The sequence below is a fragment of the Phalacrocorax carbo genome, chromosome 7, assembly GCF_963921805.1.
Source record: "Phalacrocorax carbo chromosome 7, bPhaCar2.1, whole genome shotgun sequence".
NCBI lineage: Eukaryota > Metazoa > Chordata > Aves > Suliformes > Phalacrocoracidae > Phalacrocorax > Phalacrocorax carbo.
The window spans coordinates 48,950,692-48,967,438 of record NC_087519.1 but is presented as its reverse complement, the minus strand read 5'-3'; the positions used below and the strand labels follow the sequence as shown (position 1 = coordinate 48,967,438).

The 16,747-nt window shown below is 39.0% G+C and overlaps 1 protein-coding gene across 2 annotated transcripts in view; it reads left to right on the top strand.

The window, feature by feature from the left end:
- The window catches only part of SI (sucrase-isomaltase), an 86,338-nt gene that overhangs the window by 43,099 nt on the left and 26,492 nt on the right, over nucleotides 1-16,747 (top strand). Inside the window, exons 7-22 of one of the 2 annotated variants that reach the window (XM_064457925.1) lie at nucleotides 1,107-1,278; nucleotides 2,635-2,734; nucleotides 3,350-3,462; nucleotides 4,302-4,427; nucleotides 5,280-5,411; nucleotides 5,586-5,705; nucleotides 6,925-7,038; nucleotides 8,569-8,653; nucleotides 9,270-9,387; nucleotides 9,776-9,947; nucleotides 10,611-10,727; nucleotides 11,283-11,437; nucleotides 12,021-12,105; nucleotides 13,428-13,484; nucleotides 14,124-14,248; nucleotides 14,659-14,747. In XM_064457925.1, coding sequence (XP_064313995.1) covers nucleotides 1,107-1,278; nucleotides 2,635-2,734; nucleotides 3,350-3,462; nucleotides 4,302-4,427; nucleotides 5,280-5,411; nucleotides 5,586-5,705; nucleotides 6,925-7,038; nucleotides 8,569-8,653; nucleotides 9,270-9,387; nucleotides 9,776-9,947; nucleotides 10,611-10,727; nucleotides 11,283-11,437; nucleotides 12,021-12,105; nucleotides 13,428-13,484; nucleotides 14,124-14,248; nucleotides 14,659-14,747 — 1,880 coding nt within the window. The remainder of the gene's footprint in view (nucleotides 1-1,106; nucleotides 1,279-2,634; nucleotides 2,735-3,349; nucleotides 3,463-4,301; nucleotides 4,428-5,279; nucleotides 5,412-5,585; nucleotides 5,706-6,924; nucleotides 7,039-8,568; nucleotides 8,654-9,269; nucleotides 9,388-9,775; nucleotides 9,948-10,610; nucleotides 10,728-11,282; nucleotides 11,438-12,020; nucleotides 12,106-13,427; nucleotides 13,485-14,123; nucleotides 14,249-14,658; nucleotides 14,748-16,747) is intronic. The other variant, XM_064457926.1, reaches the window with a different exon arrangement.

Genomic DNA, 16,747 nt, shown 5'->3' with positions numbered 1-16,747 from the left:
AAGCCCCAACTCCCCTGGTTTTGTCTCCTGTTTGTGCAGTCTTTGTAATCACCAACGCACTGTGCATTTATTTAATAGTTTAAGGACCCCTTTATGCGTAAAAACATTTACTGATAATGACATACTCATCGTGATAAATGTAGTTATAGTGCACTAATACATCTGTAAAGCCCCTTAAAATTAATGCGGCCGTGTTTGCATAAGTCAAGAGAAAGTTGCGTTGCTCTCCTCTGTATGAACATCGTGAGTGTTAAGTGTCACAAATATCACATGAAAATACAATTGTAAAAAGACTTTCTAATTAAAACTACATAAAGTGAGTAGATAAAAGCATATTCCTTTGGGATTGTGTATGATGTTAATACATGTCGAGGTAGTTTGTCGTCTCACAGTCAGTCATTTTCTCTGCTTTTGGGGAAAGACTGTGTTTCTGCAGATCCCTGTAAGCCCTTGATTTAATGAAGCTGAGGAAAACCTCCAAATCTGAGGATCAGCTTCATTCCAATTGCTCTCTAGTTAAGTCTGGTTTAACTCTAAGATAAACATGACCAAAATCCTGGCATTGATGTTACATGACAGAAAATGGCCACATTTTTGCTGTGTTGTGGGACACACCTGGCAGTAGAAAAAGATCCCTACAGATGGTCCCTTCCATCTGTCAGGAGTGAGGATGCCTGCGACAGCACCATCGGAGACCACAGGTGGGGTCACGACCTGAAGCTTTGCTGGTCAGGGGAGTCTGGAGTGTGGTTCACCGATACAGCTGCAATGGCTCAGCAGAGATAAAGGAAGGAGGGTGAACCAATGAGTCCATTGCCTTGCAGTACCCCTGACAATAGATGGGCCACTTGTATGAGAGGTTTCAATAGGATCAATAGGCACTCTCATCTCCTCATCTGTGCAAGTGTCACTCTGCTCCGGCCCAGCACTGTCCCACCTCCCTCTCCTTCAGGTCACTGGATGGAGACCTGAACCTGCCATCTAGCTCTAACGAACAGGAGTAGAAACAGTTAGTGCAACGATTCTGCAACGATACTGCAGATACTGCAGATACTGCAACGATAAAAAAGTAAAGTACTTTTTTATTTTTTAACTTTTTTCATCAGGTTTGATACCACCATAGGACCTCTGCAGTATGCTGACCAGTTTTTACAGCTATCAATCAAACTACCTAGCAGCAACATATATGGTGTGGGAGAGCACGTGCATAAGCAGTACCGGCACGATGTTAACTGGAAAACCTGGCCTATGTTCAGCAGAGATATTGGCCCCTCTGGAGTAAGGACTGGTTTTACTATGTTTCATTATTTGCAGATGACATCTGGAATCCAAGCCTGTTATGCAGTAGACACATTAATAATATCCATTGAGTTTTTCATCAAAGACTTTTCAGGCACTGCCTGTTATTACTAAAAGCTAGGTGGTACTGATGAAAGTTCCCTGAGGAATAGGTTTTTATAAATATTTTGATTTTTGTGTTGACATGCAGTTGAAAACCAGTTGATAAAAAATAATATATGAGAGTATTCAGATTCTACTGGTAAATAAATAACAATATGTGCTAATGCATTGCTGTGTGCAGCATTCAGTACAGATGACACATGCTTCTTCAGTTAACATCCTTGTAGCTCGGCAAATGAAGGAAAAGGTCTCTTTAACAGCTGTCTCTTTACAAGATAAAATACGTCTGTCAGCAGTTGTTTGTTTCTATAGTCTGTATGGCTGTCTCTTTCCAAAATGATTTCCGGAGCACCCATTTTTGGAAATTGTGGGACTCTTTCTTGTTATTACCTCAGTTTTATAAAGCAACAACCCACATGCTTTACTTTGAGAGAGCACGGCAGCGTTTTGCTGAAATAGGAGCTATACTAACAGAAACCAGGGGGAGAGACCACTGCATGTAATTAATGAATATTTTGGAATTCGTACCCCTAACCTTGAAAGACCTTCTCACTGTCTTTTCTGGCTGAAGATAGTTCTTACCTGAACGGCTCTAATGAGTGTTGACTCATTAAGTCAACAGTCAACAAGTTAGGCTTATTTCAAATTGCTCAAGTTCTACTTCTCATTAATTTGTTCTGTTTTCTTTTGCAGGGGAATAAGCATAACTATTACGATGATTGTTATCACTTCTAAGGTGTTTGTTGCTAATAATAGTGGGAAAAAAAACATTAGAAAAGAAAAAAAAAAAAAAGCAAGGCACTCTCCTATTTCCATAGATCAGATTAGACACAAAAATGGTTGCCTTGCAGGATGAATATAAATATAGATTACATGTAAAAACTAATCTCTGGTGAAAGGTGATGAAAACACCCTTCCAGTTCTACTGTTCACTTGATGTGACCTGTACTGCAATAGTACTGCAATATATACAGGCTGGCCTGAAGTTCCATCACATCTGCTTGCTTATGTTACGTATATATTTGGGGAAACTTTTGTTTTAATGGAAAATGTTCTCATAAAGGAGAAGAATGCCAGGAAAGAGAAAACAGAACAGTAGGATGGTGTCAGGATTTTTATTGTTGTTTGCAATATTTTGAGAAGTTTCAGATTCTACCCGGGGTACATGTTGAAATATCCCAGAACAGATCATGTTATTAGATTTTAATCAGTTTTTCTCTTTTATCCTTTAAGGCAATGCATAACTTATATGGAGTTCAAACTTTCTTCCTGTGTTTGGAAGACAGCACTGGAGCCTCTTTTGGTGTTTTCCTAATGAATAGCAATGCCATGGGTAAGAAAGCTTTCTCTGTAGCTCTGTGTGTTGCAATTAAATATCTTTTTAAATGATTTGTGGGATTGGGATCAAAACTGTACTGTTTGGCGTATACGGTGTAAGCAGTAAGTAGCGCACAGTTAACATAAAGATTGCTCTGGAAACCGAGGGTAAGAAACCCATCCAAAGCCTGTGCAGATCTGTGCGGATGTGCAGGATGCTAGAATAGGAGCCTAAATTTGGAGTGAGCAAAATACTTGAAAGTAATTGCCCTTTAGTCTCTTCAGATAAGCATGCATATATGTATGCTTTACAGAGCTCTTCAAATCTCTTGAGGCTGGAAAGTTGTACTAAAAATTTAAAGATAAAAGGTTGAGCCGTTGGATTTCTTCTGATTCTCTCCTCTGTAACATGCAAAGTAATGGAAATATAGACATTTAAGAGAGTCATCTGAATACATTTCCTCTTCACTGCCAGTTTAGTTAATGGCTTTGGGTTTCCTAGGTATTTTTGTTTTGGTTTTTGTTTGTTTGTTTTTTTTCTTAAATTTTCTAATCATTTATTATAAAATTACAAAGCTGTTTTAGAATTAGCTAGTGTTCAGAATTGGTTTTGTGCGCTTTTGTCTGGCAGAGTTTGTGGTGCAGCCTGCCCCAGCAGTGACCTACAGAACCATTGGTGGGATCCTTGACTTCTATGTGTTCTTGGGGAACACTCCAGAGCAAGTAGTCCAGGAGTACCTGAAGGTACCTTTAGCCAGAGAGACTATGTATTGAACAGATTTTTAAAAGTGCTTGGGGCTTTTTGAGGGTTTTTGTTTGTCTGGGCTTTTTTGTGTGTGTGTGTGTGTGTGTTGGGTTTTTTTTCCACAGCTTTATATGACAGTGTATCTTCACTCTGTTATCTATTAACTCAAAGTATACTCAGTATATATTTAACTAAGAATAGCTGTTAGTATGTCCCTAATGTGACTGCTGTCATTAGTAGTCACTAGCTGGAGTATAGATGTTTTTAGCCAGCCCACATAGGCATCTGAAACTTAAGCACTACTTTTGCTGGAGATGCAGGAGCACAGGCCATGCATCAGCTCAAGGCCCAAGAATTTTGTAGCTGCTAAATTCATCAGTCTGTCTGGCCTGACTGATTTACACAGCAGTCATTGGAGCTAGAGATGGTCTATATGGAGTAACTTATGCTTCCTTGCTGAGGCTCACTCTTGTTATAAGGACAAATTCCTGTTCATGTCACAATACTTTAGGGTAGATAATGTGCTTATGGGTATGTCATGCTTTTATAGTCATAAGATATCACTGATGTCTTTTGTACTTCTTGAGATCCGCTTACGTTTCAGTGACACCTTAAAGAATGGTCATTATCCCAAAATATTTGTATTTCTTAAAACAAAATAAAACAAAAGAACATATAAAAATATTGCATTTGGGAATGGGCTACTCATTTCACACATGCAAACTTAGTGTGTATTATTCAAAGAGATTTGAGGAATATGGATCTAGGGGAACAGGTGCTGAGGTGACACAGGCAGGTTCCACTGATGGTGCATGGGATTTTTGCTCTCAACTTGCAGCTCGTGGGACTGCCGGCATTGCCCTCCTACTGGAGCCTGGGTTTCCAGCTCAGCCGCTGGAATTATGGGTCTCTGGATGAAGTGAAGAGAGTTGTGGAGAGGAACAGGGCAATTGGACTCCCTTATGTAAGTATGGGGCTTGAGGAAGACAGCACCCCTGTAAAGGTAGAGCTCTGCAGCAGAAATGACCCATAGGTCCTGACCATGGTGTTCTGCAACTGGTCCATTTCACATCAGTTTAAATTAGTAAATTTCTAATATAAATATTTTCTAATATTTGCTGGTGTCAAAGGTATTTATGCATTTTAATGGCAGACCCATTATCCGAATGTGGGACATGACAGGGCTTAATTACAGTAAGTTATACTTCATCACTTTATGATAATACTTCTTCAGTTATATTTTTCAACTATATCCACTTATCTTCCCATGCTACCTAATCCAGGAAATTTTTTTAAAATTGTCCTGTGGACAGTTATGGAACCATATATTATTCTTAATTGACAGCCAAAGGTAAAGTGTATCTGACTTTTAAAATTAGATTTCAGATTACATTAGCCTGATAGCTTAAATACAATAAAAATACCCTAATGTTAAGCTAAGAGTTGAGCAAGGAATGTTTGGATTTAAGGGGATAGCTCTTCAAGTCAGGCAGCTGCAATGAAATAGCCACATCCAGGGGCTGTTAGAAAGGATGCCAATATATACAGTAATTTAAATTCTATTAATGTTAAATGAAGGTCTTTTTAGGCACAAAAGGTGTATCAGTATCATTAATTGGGGCTGTAAAAATGAGATGAGATGCACATTGTTTGCAAGTGGTCCCGACAGCATACTTTCTGCCAGGCTGCAGTAAAGTCCCAGCAGTAAATTCACTAAAGGAGAAAGGGGAATTGTCAGAAGGAATTTTGTTGGACTAATACGCAAAACCTTTACATATCACTTCTCATGTTAAAGCTGAACTCCCTTCTCTTTCAGGATGCTCAGATCACTGATATTGACTACATGGAGGAAAAGAAAGATTTTACCTATGACAAAGTGAAGTTTCGAGATCTCCCTAAATTTGCAGCTTATATGCATGACTATGGACAGAAATATATTATCATATTGGTAAGCATTTAACTATTTCTTTTTCCCTTGTAAATACTATCATTATAACTATTTATATTATTCTTTACCTATTCTATATAATTATTACAATTATTGCCTAACATTTTAGTATTCTATAATAATTTATGACTGTATCCTGGTTTCTTCTTATTTTTTGTTTTCTAATTTTTTTAGGATCCTGCTATTAGCACACAAAATCTAGTTGATGGTAGTCCATATGGAAGCTATGTCAGGGGAGAGAGAAGAAAAGTCTGGGTTAATGAATCAGATGGAGTAACACCATTACTTGGGGAGGTAATTGCATTTTTATGAATTTCAACTTGGTCTGTTGTCACTCTTATGGTTTAATTTAGGTTAGGGGGCTCCTTTTATACTCTCATTTTCTAAATTGCTTCTTTTAGTAAAATTACCTGTCAGTGAGGACTAAGTTTGTAAGGTCTCATTTAGGATATGATACTTCTTAACCTTTCCTCATTTTTTTTTTTCAATTTTTTATGTTAAACAAAAAGGAAAAATAAGGTAGCTTAAAGGCTCAAGGGACAACTCATTAGCCAGCTCTTATTTATTTTCTGTTGTGACTGAAGAGCCAGCTCTCACATTATCTTTTTAATTTATCGTTTTAACTTCTATTGAGAAATTGTTCTGGTTTGTATTGTTCTTTGTATGACTTAAAAGAAAAGCAACTGAAAAATCCAGAGTTAAGAAACTCATACTCTTTCTGCCTTCTATTCTGCAAGCAAGGTATTGTCACTCTAGCAGTTTGTTGTTCAACAGTCTTCATCAGAGCACTAGATTAGCGTTGCCCTCAACAGCTAACGACGGGGAACCTGGTGGACAGCAGGCTGAACACGAGTCAGCAGTTTGCTACTGTAGCAATGATGGCAAATAGGATCCAGGGCTTCATCAACAGGGGCACTGCTAGCAGGGATAAAGATGTGATCATCCCGCTCTACTCTGATTGTCAGGCTGCACCTGGAGTACTCTGTCCTGTTCTAGTCCCCACAGATCAAAAAAGATGCAGACAGACAGACAGACTGGAGAGGATCCAAAGGAGGGCCACAAAGATCATCAGAGGGCGGGAGAACCTGCTCTGTTAGGAAAGACTGAAGGAGTTAGGTCTTTTCTCCCTAGAGAAGAGTCAGGGGGGGCTTCATCACAGGATTCCAGTACTTAAAGGGCAGCTACAAAGAGGACAGAGGCTCTCTCTTCATAAGGAAGCACATGGAGAACACGAGGGGCAATGGGTACAAATTGCACTGGAAATTTTTTACAGTGAGAACAATGAATCAATGGAACGCCCTCCCCAGGGACATGGTAGAATCCCCATCACTGGAGGTTTTCAAGATGCGTTTGGACAGGGTGCTGGATGATCTCATCTGGGTTCTCTTTCCCATGAAAGGCGGGACCAGATGATATTTAAAGGTCCTTTCCAACCTGGACTGTTCTATGATTCTATGAACTCTTTTTAATATCATTAAAAGTTTAATTAATTATCTCCCTTTTAATATTGCAGGTGTGGCCAGGGGAAACTGTATTCCCAGACTTCACCAACCCAGACTGCACTAGCTGGTGGGTGGAAGAATGTAAACAGTTTTATCAGGTAGTGCCGTATGATGGGATCTGGATTGTAAGTAATTCAGAATTTTCATTTTATTTTTATTTTTTAAAATAACCAAGGATAGATGTTTATAAAAACCAATTGGCTTTGAATTTGAAAGGGATGTTTACTGTAACTAGCCTGAAATCAGTGCAGGATGTCTATGTCTTCTGGTGTTGAATTTTAAATTTTAATTTGAATCATTAATCATGGCATTTAAACGATCAGTGTGCTGTTTTCTGGATGTTTAGTGGCACTTTAAAATGCTTCAACTGATAAAGGGAAATGCTATCACACTCCTGTACTCACAGCGGCAATATTTGGAGGTCTGCATACCTGCTCAGTGAATGTGTCCTAAACAGCTCCTGCATACATATAACCTATGTACCTGTGCTTCAGGTAGCTCATGGAATTTCTGGTTATTGAATCTGCAATTGCCATTCCAAATCCGGATTTGGAAAAATCAGGGTCCCTAGACAGGCTTTTTGACAAATGGACTGAAATAGATTCTAGCACAGTGGATTTTAGGTACAGTTCATGGAAATCAGAAGGGATTAAGAAACATTTTGACTGCCAGATTAGTTTTTTAAAGGAACATCCTGTTCCTTTAAAGGAACATCTAAGAATGGGTGCCTGAAGGAAATCTGTACTTAAACTTCTCAATCCCTGTCTCAGGGCCTTCTTCCCTTTATTCTTTTTGTGGTTTTCCTACTTCCTCTTTCTTAAATATTTTGAAAGAAAACAAAAATCTACTGAATATTTTGCCATCCATTTTAAAAAAGCTGTAACAATTTTAAATTAACCTGTATGGCAAAATACAGTCCTTAGGCTGCTATGCGATAGAATGAGTTTTTCCTCACTTATTTTTGCTGACGCGGTGGTCCCATCAAGTCAACCTATGAAGTGTAAGACTGCACAGCTCTCTTACAGTGAGCAAATAATTTGAATGAAGCAAATTCATTACAAGACTACAGTGCTCCTTGATAGATTTGCTCTCTTCTTCCATGCATGCTTTTCTTGCAGCACATTCAGGGATGCACACAGAAGTGCACTTACAGCACTGCCAAATAAAATATTAATGGAAGGAAACAGCAAAGTTTGAAAGTATAATGGCTTGGAAAGTATTATAAAAGAGATGTTTAAACATATCTAGTCACCTGGTGTATTTTGACAGAAAGTCACAGTGTACATTTGCTGGCTTTGCATTTCTCTCCAAATATGTGCTCGAACCCAAACACATTTCCTTGAGACATGTGTGGAGCTGGTCATAGGTAGGGACAATGTATACATGAGCACTTCTTGCAGATTCTTTCTGTGGAGGGATAAGGTGCAGCTCTTGTAACATGATGCTCACCTGCATATAAAAGTCTGTCCAACACCAAGACCTCTATTAATGCAGGAATGGACCAGGTCAGTACCTGAGTTATATGGTTCGTGCCTAACTGTATGGTACTAGTTCTAAGTAATTATTCCTTAAAGGATAAGAGAATAGAACATAAGACTTTGTCAGGAAAATGTACTTGAGGAAACTTTATTACATTCTGCTTCTTATCTTTTCAGGATATGAATGAAGTATCCAACTTCATCAAAGGCTCAAAAAAGGGTTGTGCACAGAATGACTTAAACTATCCTCCGTTCACTCCCAGTAAGTCCATCTACTTTAATGAGAAAGCAAAATATCAAAAACTTTATGAATTACTGTGCAATTGGCTACAAGGATGCAAAGTGATGTTAGCGTAGTTCTTATGGGTGAGGTTTGAACATTACTATTGACAGAAAATACCGGTATACTTTGAGCCTCGTTGAAAGCGTGGTTTATGTAAGTGGCTTTTTTTGGTTTTCAAACTATTACTGAATATTGTCATTGCTTTAATTATGTCTGATAATATAACAATCTTCTTTCACTATCAGTAGTTTTCAAGATGTATACAGAAATAAAATGGAGTTCGTAGTTTATATTAAGTATTAGGTTCAAGTAACCATTGCCAACGTGTTGTCAGACAATGGTTTAGGAATTTAGACCATAGTTCTCAGTTATTCCTTGCATAGGTGCAAAGATCAAAAGTAGAAAAAGTCACAGAGCAAAGGGGAATCAAACAGGCAGCCAAGAGTAGCACTTTGGTTTTGTAGTAATAATCCTGGCTTTAGTGAAAACATTGAAGATAAAAAAGGGCTTGAATGTCATGAATGTGCATTAAAGATTGGAAATATCCATAATAAAAATGTACTTTAAAAGTTATATTTGTATTCCTTTATTGAAGGTATTCTTGATAAGCTCATGTTTTCCAAGACACTTTGTATGGATGCAGTGCAGAACTGGGGGAAACATTATGATGTCCACAGTCTTTATGGATATTCCATGGCCATATCAACACAGAAGTAAGGAATGCATCCTAAAATCTTTACAAAAAGGTTTCAGAGCGGTATGTGGCCTGCATTTTCCAAAATGGCAAAAGATTTCACTTCACAATTTCTAAATTCCTGGAAAATACTGTATTGTATTTAACCCAGTGCAGCTAAGGCAAAATCTCCTCACTAAAGTTGGCAGTAAGTGCCACACATTTGGTTGTCATAGCTGTACAGAAAGATTATTTAAAACTCATGTCTTGAACTTTGCTAAAAGACCCCTGGTTAACTGTAAGGGAGTTTACATCCCTGGGATGAATAATTATTGTAAATCAGTCAGTGTAAATCTCCTTATATAAAACTATTGATGTCCAAGCTGTATTTTTTCCTTTGCATAATTCCAGTCTCATTTCCTTTTAAGAGTCATCAAAGCACTGTTTCCTGGAAAACGAAGCTTCCTTATTTCGAGGTCTACTTTTGCTGGATCAGGAAAGCACACAGGACACTGGCTGGGAGATAATGCAGCAACATGGGATCACTTAAAATGGGCAATACCTGGGATGCTGGACTTTAACCTCTTTGGAATTCCTTATGTATGACATTAGTTTGTGGCATTCTTTCAAAACATATGGATAAACAGTAAATCTACCTCAGTGATAACAGATTATCTCATCAAGCACTATCCAGATAACCATCTCACATTTTCAGCTCCAAATTAATCCCCTTTAGGAATCTCATTTAAACACTTTCTTTTCCCCCCGATTATTGATTTTGGGTTTAGGCCACTTATTTTGATTACTGTGGCTCTGTGTGTATGGTGAGGTTAACATGGGTAACAAACATCTTATATATTCCAAGCTACCTGTTACTTCTCCTAGTTTTTAAACACTAGTGGTCAATGTGAAACACCTTTTCTTATAATTTCAAATTAGAGACATCCATTTATAAAGGAATAACCAAATTCCTTTCCATGGTTTCAATTTGTATGACTCGAGCTATTTTCCTGATTTTTGTATATTAGCACCAAAAAGGAAGGTAGAGGTTTGGAAGAAATGGAATGATGGGTGGTGTTAGCTAGTGATCAGTTTAACACATAGCTGAATTTGGAAGAAGAAAGATACAAATGTGTTGAATGGCTCAGTCATTCTGGCTAGCAAGTAAGGTTGAATTAATCCATCTCTGAACACTAGAAGTTTTGTATAGAGATCAGAGGTGCAGTGTACTGCACACCCAATACATTCTGTTTTTATTTAAAGATTGGAGCAGATATTTGTGGTTTCTTTGACAACACCACAGAAGAACTTTGCAGACGATGGATGCAAGTAGGAGCATTTTACCCATTTTCCAGGAATCACAATTGTGAAGGATTCATGGTAAGTTGTGCTTTCTCTTAAAAAATTGCTGTGTGTCACACTACCACATTCCCTTTAATAGTATCACTAGTAATTACTATCACTGATGATTGTGTAGTTGACCAGTTTGAAAACGTCAGAACCATAAACTCTATGAAATCCTAGATCTGACAGGTTCAGCTTCATAAGGGTTAATGCATATAGGTGAGACTACACTTACCTGGCAACAGTTTCATCATCATTGGTTGTGCCTACAACCAAGGGCAAGCATTCACTGCAGTGTGGCTCTTCAGAATGGCACTTAGGATTCCTTTAGCATATACCTGACTACACACCAGGATGAAGGCCTGGCTAACCCTGATGCACCCTCACTCCAGATGGGCAAGGAGGGAACGCAGTGCAAAACATGGGGAGCCTGCACGAGTAGGACCTCAGGTCGCACCACCCAGAAGGCAAACACCGTGCAGATGTGCACCTTTGAATTGCTACCGCTCTCAAACAGCAGCCACTGTTCACATGTCTGGCAGAGGGTTTTCTGCATGATGAAAATAATAATCATCTGGCATTTGTTTTCAGGCTCAGGATCCGGCTGTGTTTGGACCCAATTCAGTTTTGGTCAAAACCTCCAAGTATTACTTGAACATTCGCTACACTCTGCTGCCCTACCTATACACGCTCTTTTATAAAGCTCACACTCAAGGAGACACGGTTGTACGGCCAGTTTTGCATGAGTAAGTTTCCTGATCAGCCTTTGTGAGAGTTTTATGAGGAATAAAAAAACCAGACACATTAAATGTTGTTAGGGACTTTCTAAACACTGATGTAGCTGTGAAAATGCACATTGGAATATATGCAGGCAACTTCTCAATTCATGAAATACCGTTTTGGAGTAATCAGAAATCATCTGTAACTTCTGCATATTCCCCCATATTATTGTAAGTCAACCCTATGAGTTGTTATGAGATGTTATTGTCAGATAGTCAAAGTATTTTCCACCTATATATATATATATAGCTATATGCATATTAGAATACATGTTTCCTTGCCTGGAAACTCCTGGATAAGCTCTGTCAAGAACACACGCACACCTACATTTTCACACACGCGTAGGAAATACTAACTAAACTAGTGAGACCTTAACATCTCATCTTCAGGTTGACTCAGATTAAAAAAAAAAAAAACCAAAACACAGCACTTTTGTCCTGACACTCTTCAACATTATTTTAGATAATCAGTAATGTGAAATATTGGGATTGCTGATGATGGTGTAGTTCATAGAAACCACTTACTGCTACATCCTTCCCACTCGCTCAGGTTCTACTCTGATGAAGTGACGTGGAGTGTCGATAGGCAGTTCCTGTGGGGGCCTGGGCTGCTTATTTCCCCTGTACTTGACCCGGTAGGTTTGGCTGGTTTGCTGTCTATCTCATAACCACTTCAGGGGGCACAGGGACATGCTGAGTCACCAGTTCCAGCTCTTTTCTCTGGCAGGGGACTGCAGCATAAAATCCCCAAGGTACGCTATTCCTGTCACTCTTTTATTGCTCTGATTAGAAGCCACCTGCCACTTCGGAGCCTTTGTTGTTCAGTCTTGAGACAATTCCGTTATTCAGCTTAAAGGTTATAGCTTCTCTACTATATATGCATTTCCTGCTGAAATCACGCTCTCCCTCCTGTTTTTATGCTGAACAAACTGAGCGGCAAAAACAGGCTCTGCCATTTCCCTGAGGATGTCAGGAAGTTTGCTGTGGTCCTAGTCGAGTCTGAACAAGAGTTCAGACCTGACCAGACCTGTGAACTCTGTTGGCAAAGAGGTTGCAGAGGGCCTTGTCTATTAGTATTACACAACTCCATTTCCAGTGCAAGCACGTTTTTTGCTAGACCCTTAGCATATTTTTTTTTCCCTGGGTACATCACATTACTGACTAACGGCTGTTGATGCATTCCTAGCAAGCCTTGGTTTTGCTGCTTTTTTGCTCGCCCTCCCACCTTCCTTTGTTGATTCCAGCGAGAGAGCCCACAGCATATTTTTATTACTGCCAAAATGGAAAGGCTTGCACTTTGTGCTATTAAATCCCACTCGTATTTCCCAGTCCTCTAGGGAGTCAAAGTCGTCTGGTCTGATATTCCGATTCACCTCAACTTTGTATCATCTCTGAATTTCCTTCAGAATCAGCTTCTCTTGCTGCATTTCAGCTTGTCTGTGGTGCAAGGAGAAAACAAAGGGATGGTGGCTTATTCTGTGGCAGAATCTTGTAAATAATGGTTGTTAATGCCAGTAGCGCATATGCCATGGAGAAACACACGACGTTTGTTAAATACATAAAATGAAAGCAAGAATCTGAAAGACGCCAGCCCAGAAAAATGTGAAAGTAAAGAAGATGGAGAGACGCGTGTGGATACGATCTGAGCCACTGGCTTTGGCGCATTGTGACTTTGGGTTGCATCCAGTGAGCTGCTGCCTTGTAGAGCCGTGATTCTGTTGACTCCCAGTAGCTCTGCAGAAATTGTTCTTAGATTGCTGTCCTCCTTTCTGGACATGATCATAAAAACCACTAAAGAAAACAGCCAAGAGAAGAATCATAGCATCATAGAATCATTAAGGTTGGAAAAGAAGTATCAATGGTTTTCTCAAGGGGAACTTTAGTTTTAGTGGAAAATTTAGTTTCTTCGATTAAGTTGCCTTGAGGTATGAAAGTCGTGTCTTTGTTCACCTTTCAGGGAGTGGATGCAATTCAAGCATATATTCCGGATGCAGTGTGGTACGAGTATGACACAGTAGGTAAATGCAGAGGAAATTATGGGAGATTTTCTAAACGGCTATGTGATGAACTAAGATTGTCAGTCCTGCCTAGGTGACAGAGAGCTAAAGTAAAGGCCCCAGGAAAGAAAATGGTGAGACAAGGGATGAAGGGTGGTGGGTTAAGTGCATGAATCAGCACCTCAGGAAAAAGGCACAGAGGTGTGGAATGTAGCACAGGATCTGGGAAGAGAGGCTGAGCAAAGACCGTGTGGGAAATAAAGTAGAATAATCCTAGTCATAATACACGAGAGTCTGCAATTATTGGGTACTAACCTCACGTCTGCAAATGAGTTTCCCCTCTGCTGTGGTGGTCCTTTGGATGGGTGTAAAAGGACTTTGTTCCCGTCAGATTCCCATATTCACATCAGACTCCCAACAGGGCTTGCTCTCTGCATTGACTGACCCAAAGCTAAACAATGAGCGATGCTGATTTATGACATTAGATCATATTGATGTGTAGTTGTTTTACCTTTATGTGCCCATTGCACGTAGCTATTTGCATAACTTAAGCCTTTTCTAAAAGGAAACATTAAGTTGAAATGCAGGACTTAAGAAAACTTTCGCAGCAGCGAGTAACACAAGTACCTGTTCTCTTTTACATCCCTGTCAATAAGGGGGCAAAAATGTCAGTGAGAAAACAATGGACCAGTATGCACCTGCCAGCGGACAAACTGGGACTTCACTTGAGAGGAGGCTTTATTTACCCTACTCAGCAGCCAGCTAACACAACCGTTGCAAGGTATGCTTCAAAACCAGATGCTTTTACCGTTAGTTAGGAATTTTTTCTTTTTTATTTTTTTTTTCCCAAGACTGGGCTGAGGACTTTCAAATCAGCAGCAGCCCTTTGCATTTAGAGATTTCACCCTGAAATATGGGAGTAACTGTGAGCCACACCAGACTTCCGCTACTCCTTATATTACAAGTTCAGTGATTAATTACAGGTTTATTTGCATGGCAATTTGTAAACTTGCCATGTATTTTAATCTGTTTACATGAAAAGGAAAGGCAACCAAGGACTGATATCTAAGGCAATTCTCAAAGCGTTGCAACCGCACTGAGTGTCATGTTCTGAAGTTGAACATGAAGGATGTATTAAGACTGCTTAGATATTTGTTATACATGTAAGACAGAGAGTCCGTCTTTCTGCAGCCGCAAGAATCCAATGGGACTTATAGTTGCGCTGGATGACAACAATGCAGCTTCTGGGGACTTGTTCTGGGATGACGGAGAATCTGCAGGTGAGCAATTCTCAATAGTGCAATAACTATGATGGGCAAAGCATTAATACTTACAGGTTTCAATCTTCCTGCTGATTTCATGGAGCAAGAGTAAGACATTGTAGTAACACGCTGTGAATACTTGCTCATGTGTCAATAACTTTTCACCAGTTCTAAATGGAAAACTGTGGAACACTATTATTAATGTATTTTTTTTCTTGTTCATGTTTCAGTATAGCCTTCAATACGTAAAGGTTTGGTACATTAGCATGCTGGCTGTTAAACCATGCTGTCAAGATGGATATATGTTCTGGTATATACCCAAATTAGTTTCAACGGGTGCAAGAACGCACATAATTAGTGTTTGACACTAAAAATTGGTAGAAGATGAAAAACTAGCACTGTTACTGACTCTCTGGAATTATTCAAATTGCTTGTGAAAACAGTAGAAATTTTGGTAACCCAAAAATACGGTATTGGAGACGATGTATTTTTGTTGCATGCATGTTACATGCATGTCTAAGGAACCCAGAGTTCATTCCAGAGCCATAGAAAGAGCCTTTCCATTATGTGTAGATATATTCTTCATTTTAATCTTGAGATGAGGGAAATTTTGAAAAATGGAGTGACTTGAACTGTGGGCTTTTCTGTGGGATTTCTGAGGATTTAGTTAGGCATCCTGTTTCCATTAAGCTAAAAGGATTTGGGGTACTTAAATCCTTTAGGCTGCTTTTGCAGCCTTTGTCCTTTACTATATACTCATTAGAAAAGTCAGCAAGCAGTTCAAAGGGTTACTCTGAAATTACTTTTTGAAGAACTTGTACAAAATACTCAAACTTGTATCAAAATCATTTAAGGACTAGTATTTGACAGATATTTTTGTTTTGTTTGCCATGAACCATAACGTTCAGAGCTAAGGACTTTGGTTCTGGCACATGCCCGTTAATACTGTTGCATTTCAAGTAGACCCAACCTTCTCTAATTCATGTCCTGCTGTATCCATAGACTGCTGTCAATGGCAAAAGTGTCAGAGCTTTCTTTAGCTGGAATAAAGTGTAGGTTATAAAATAGGGAAATCTGCAACAGTAAGAATGTGCAGATAAGAATGAGGTTGGAATAACATTACCACAGAAGTAAAATAAGTAACGCTACAAGATTATGTGCATGTTTAATTTATAGTCCTGAAATCAGGTAGATATCCTGCAGACAGTGATTCCTGGTGGTATTTTATAGGCAAGGTGTCTAACTAGGCATTTATGTTTTCAGGAGAGGTCTTTAGATGTTCAGGAGATGACAGAGATTTACTCATGTCAATTAACATCACCACTGATAAACCTTAAGTGGTCCAGTTTTTCTGGTCATCCTCTAGTTGCTTCATCCTTAGCCACAATCTGTTTGTTTCACTTGTGCAGAGCCCAGGGCTCTGACTGGAATTCCATGAAACCAAGTACTTCTTGGGGTTCAAAATTGCAACCCCCCCTTTCCTAATTGCGTAGCTACCTTGTCCTTTGCACTTGTCCTTTGCAACTCCCTTTTGTTATTTCAAGTATATCAAATATATATATCTCAGAAAAACTTTCAAGTCTCTACTCTTTTAAATTTTGTGGAAGTTTGGGATGTTCCTAAGAAATAGAGCTGTGATTTGGCTGATTATTGCTGCCATAAATATTGAAGGCCTTGGGTGGTTGCTATACGTATGGGTGACAGCCCTGTGTACTCCTTTGTCAAGGCCTAAAATAACAAAGCTATTATTGGGCTCACTTCTGTTGAGAAACAAAACAATAAAACATCTTATGATTTTATTTCCTGCCCAAAACTTACAGGTTGCAGTCTTTTCAGGGAAACCGTTTACAATTTGCTTGTGATGACAGTATTTATCTTTTTGTACATGGAAAAAAATGCCAGACTGCTTGACTCAACTTTTGTATTTCTTTTTACCAGTGGTGTGTGATTTCCCCTTTTAAGGTTCCATGGCACAGATTGTTAATATTATTGTTGTCTTTGCATGAAAAGCATTTATT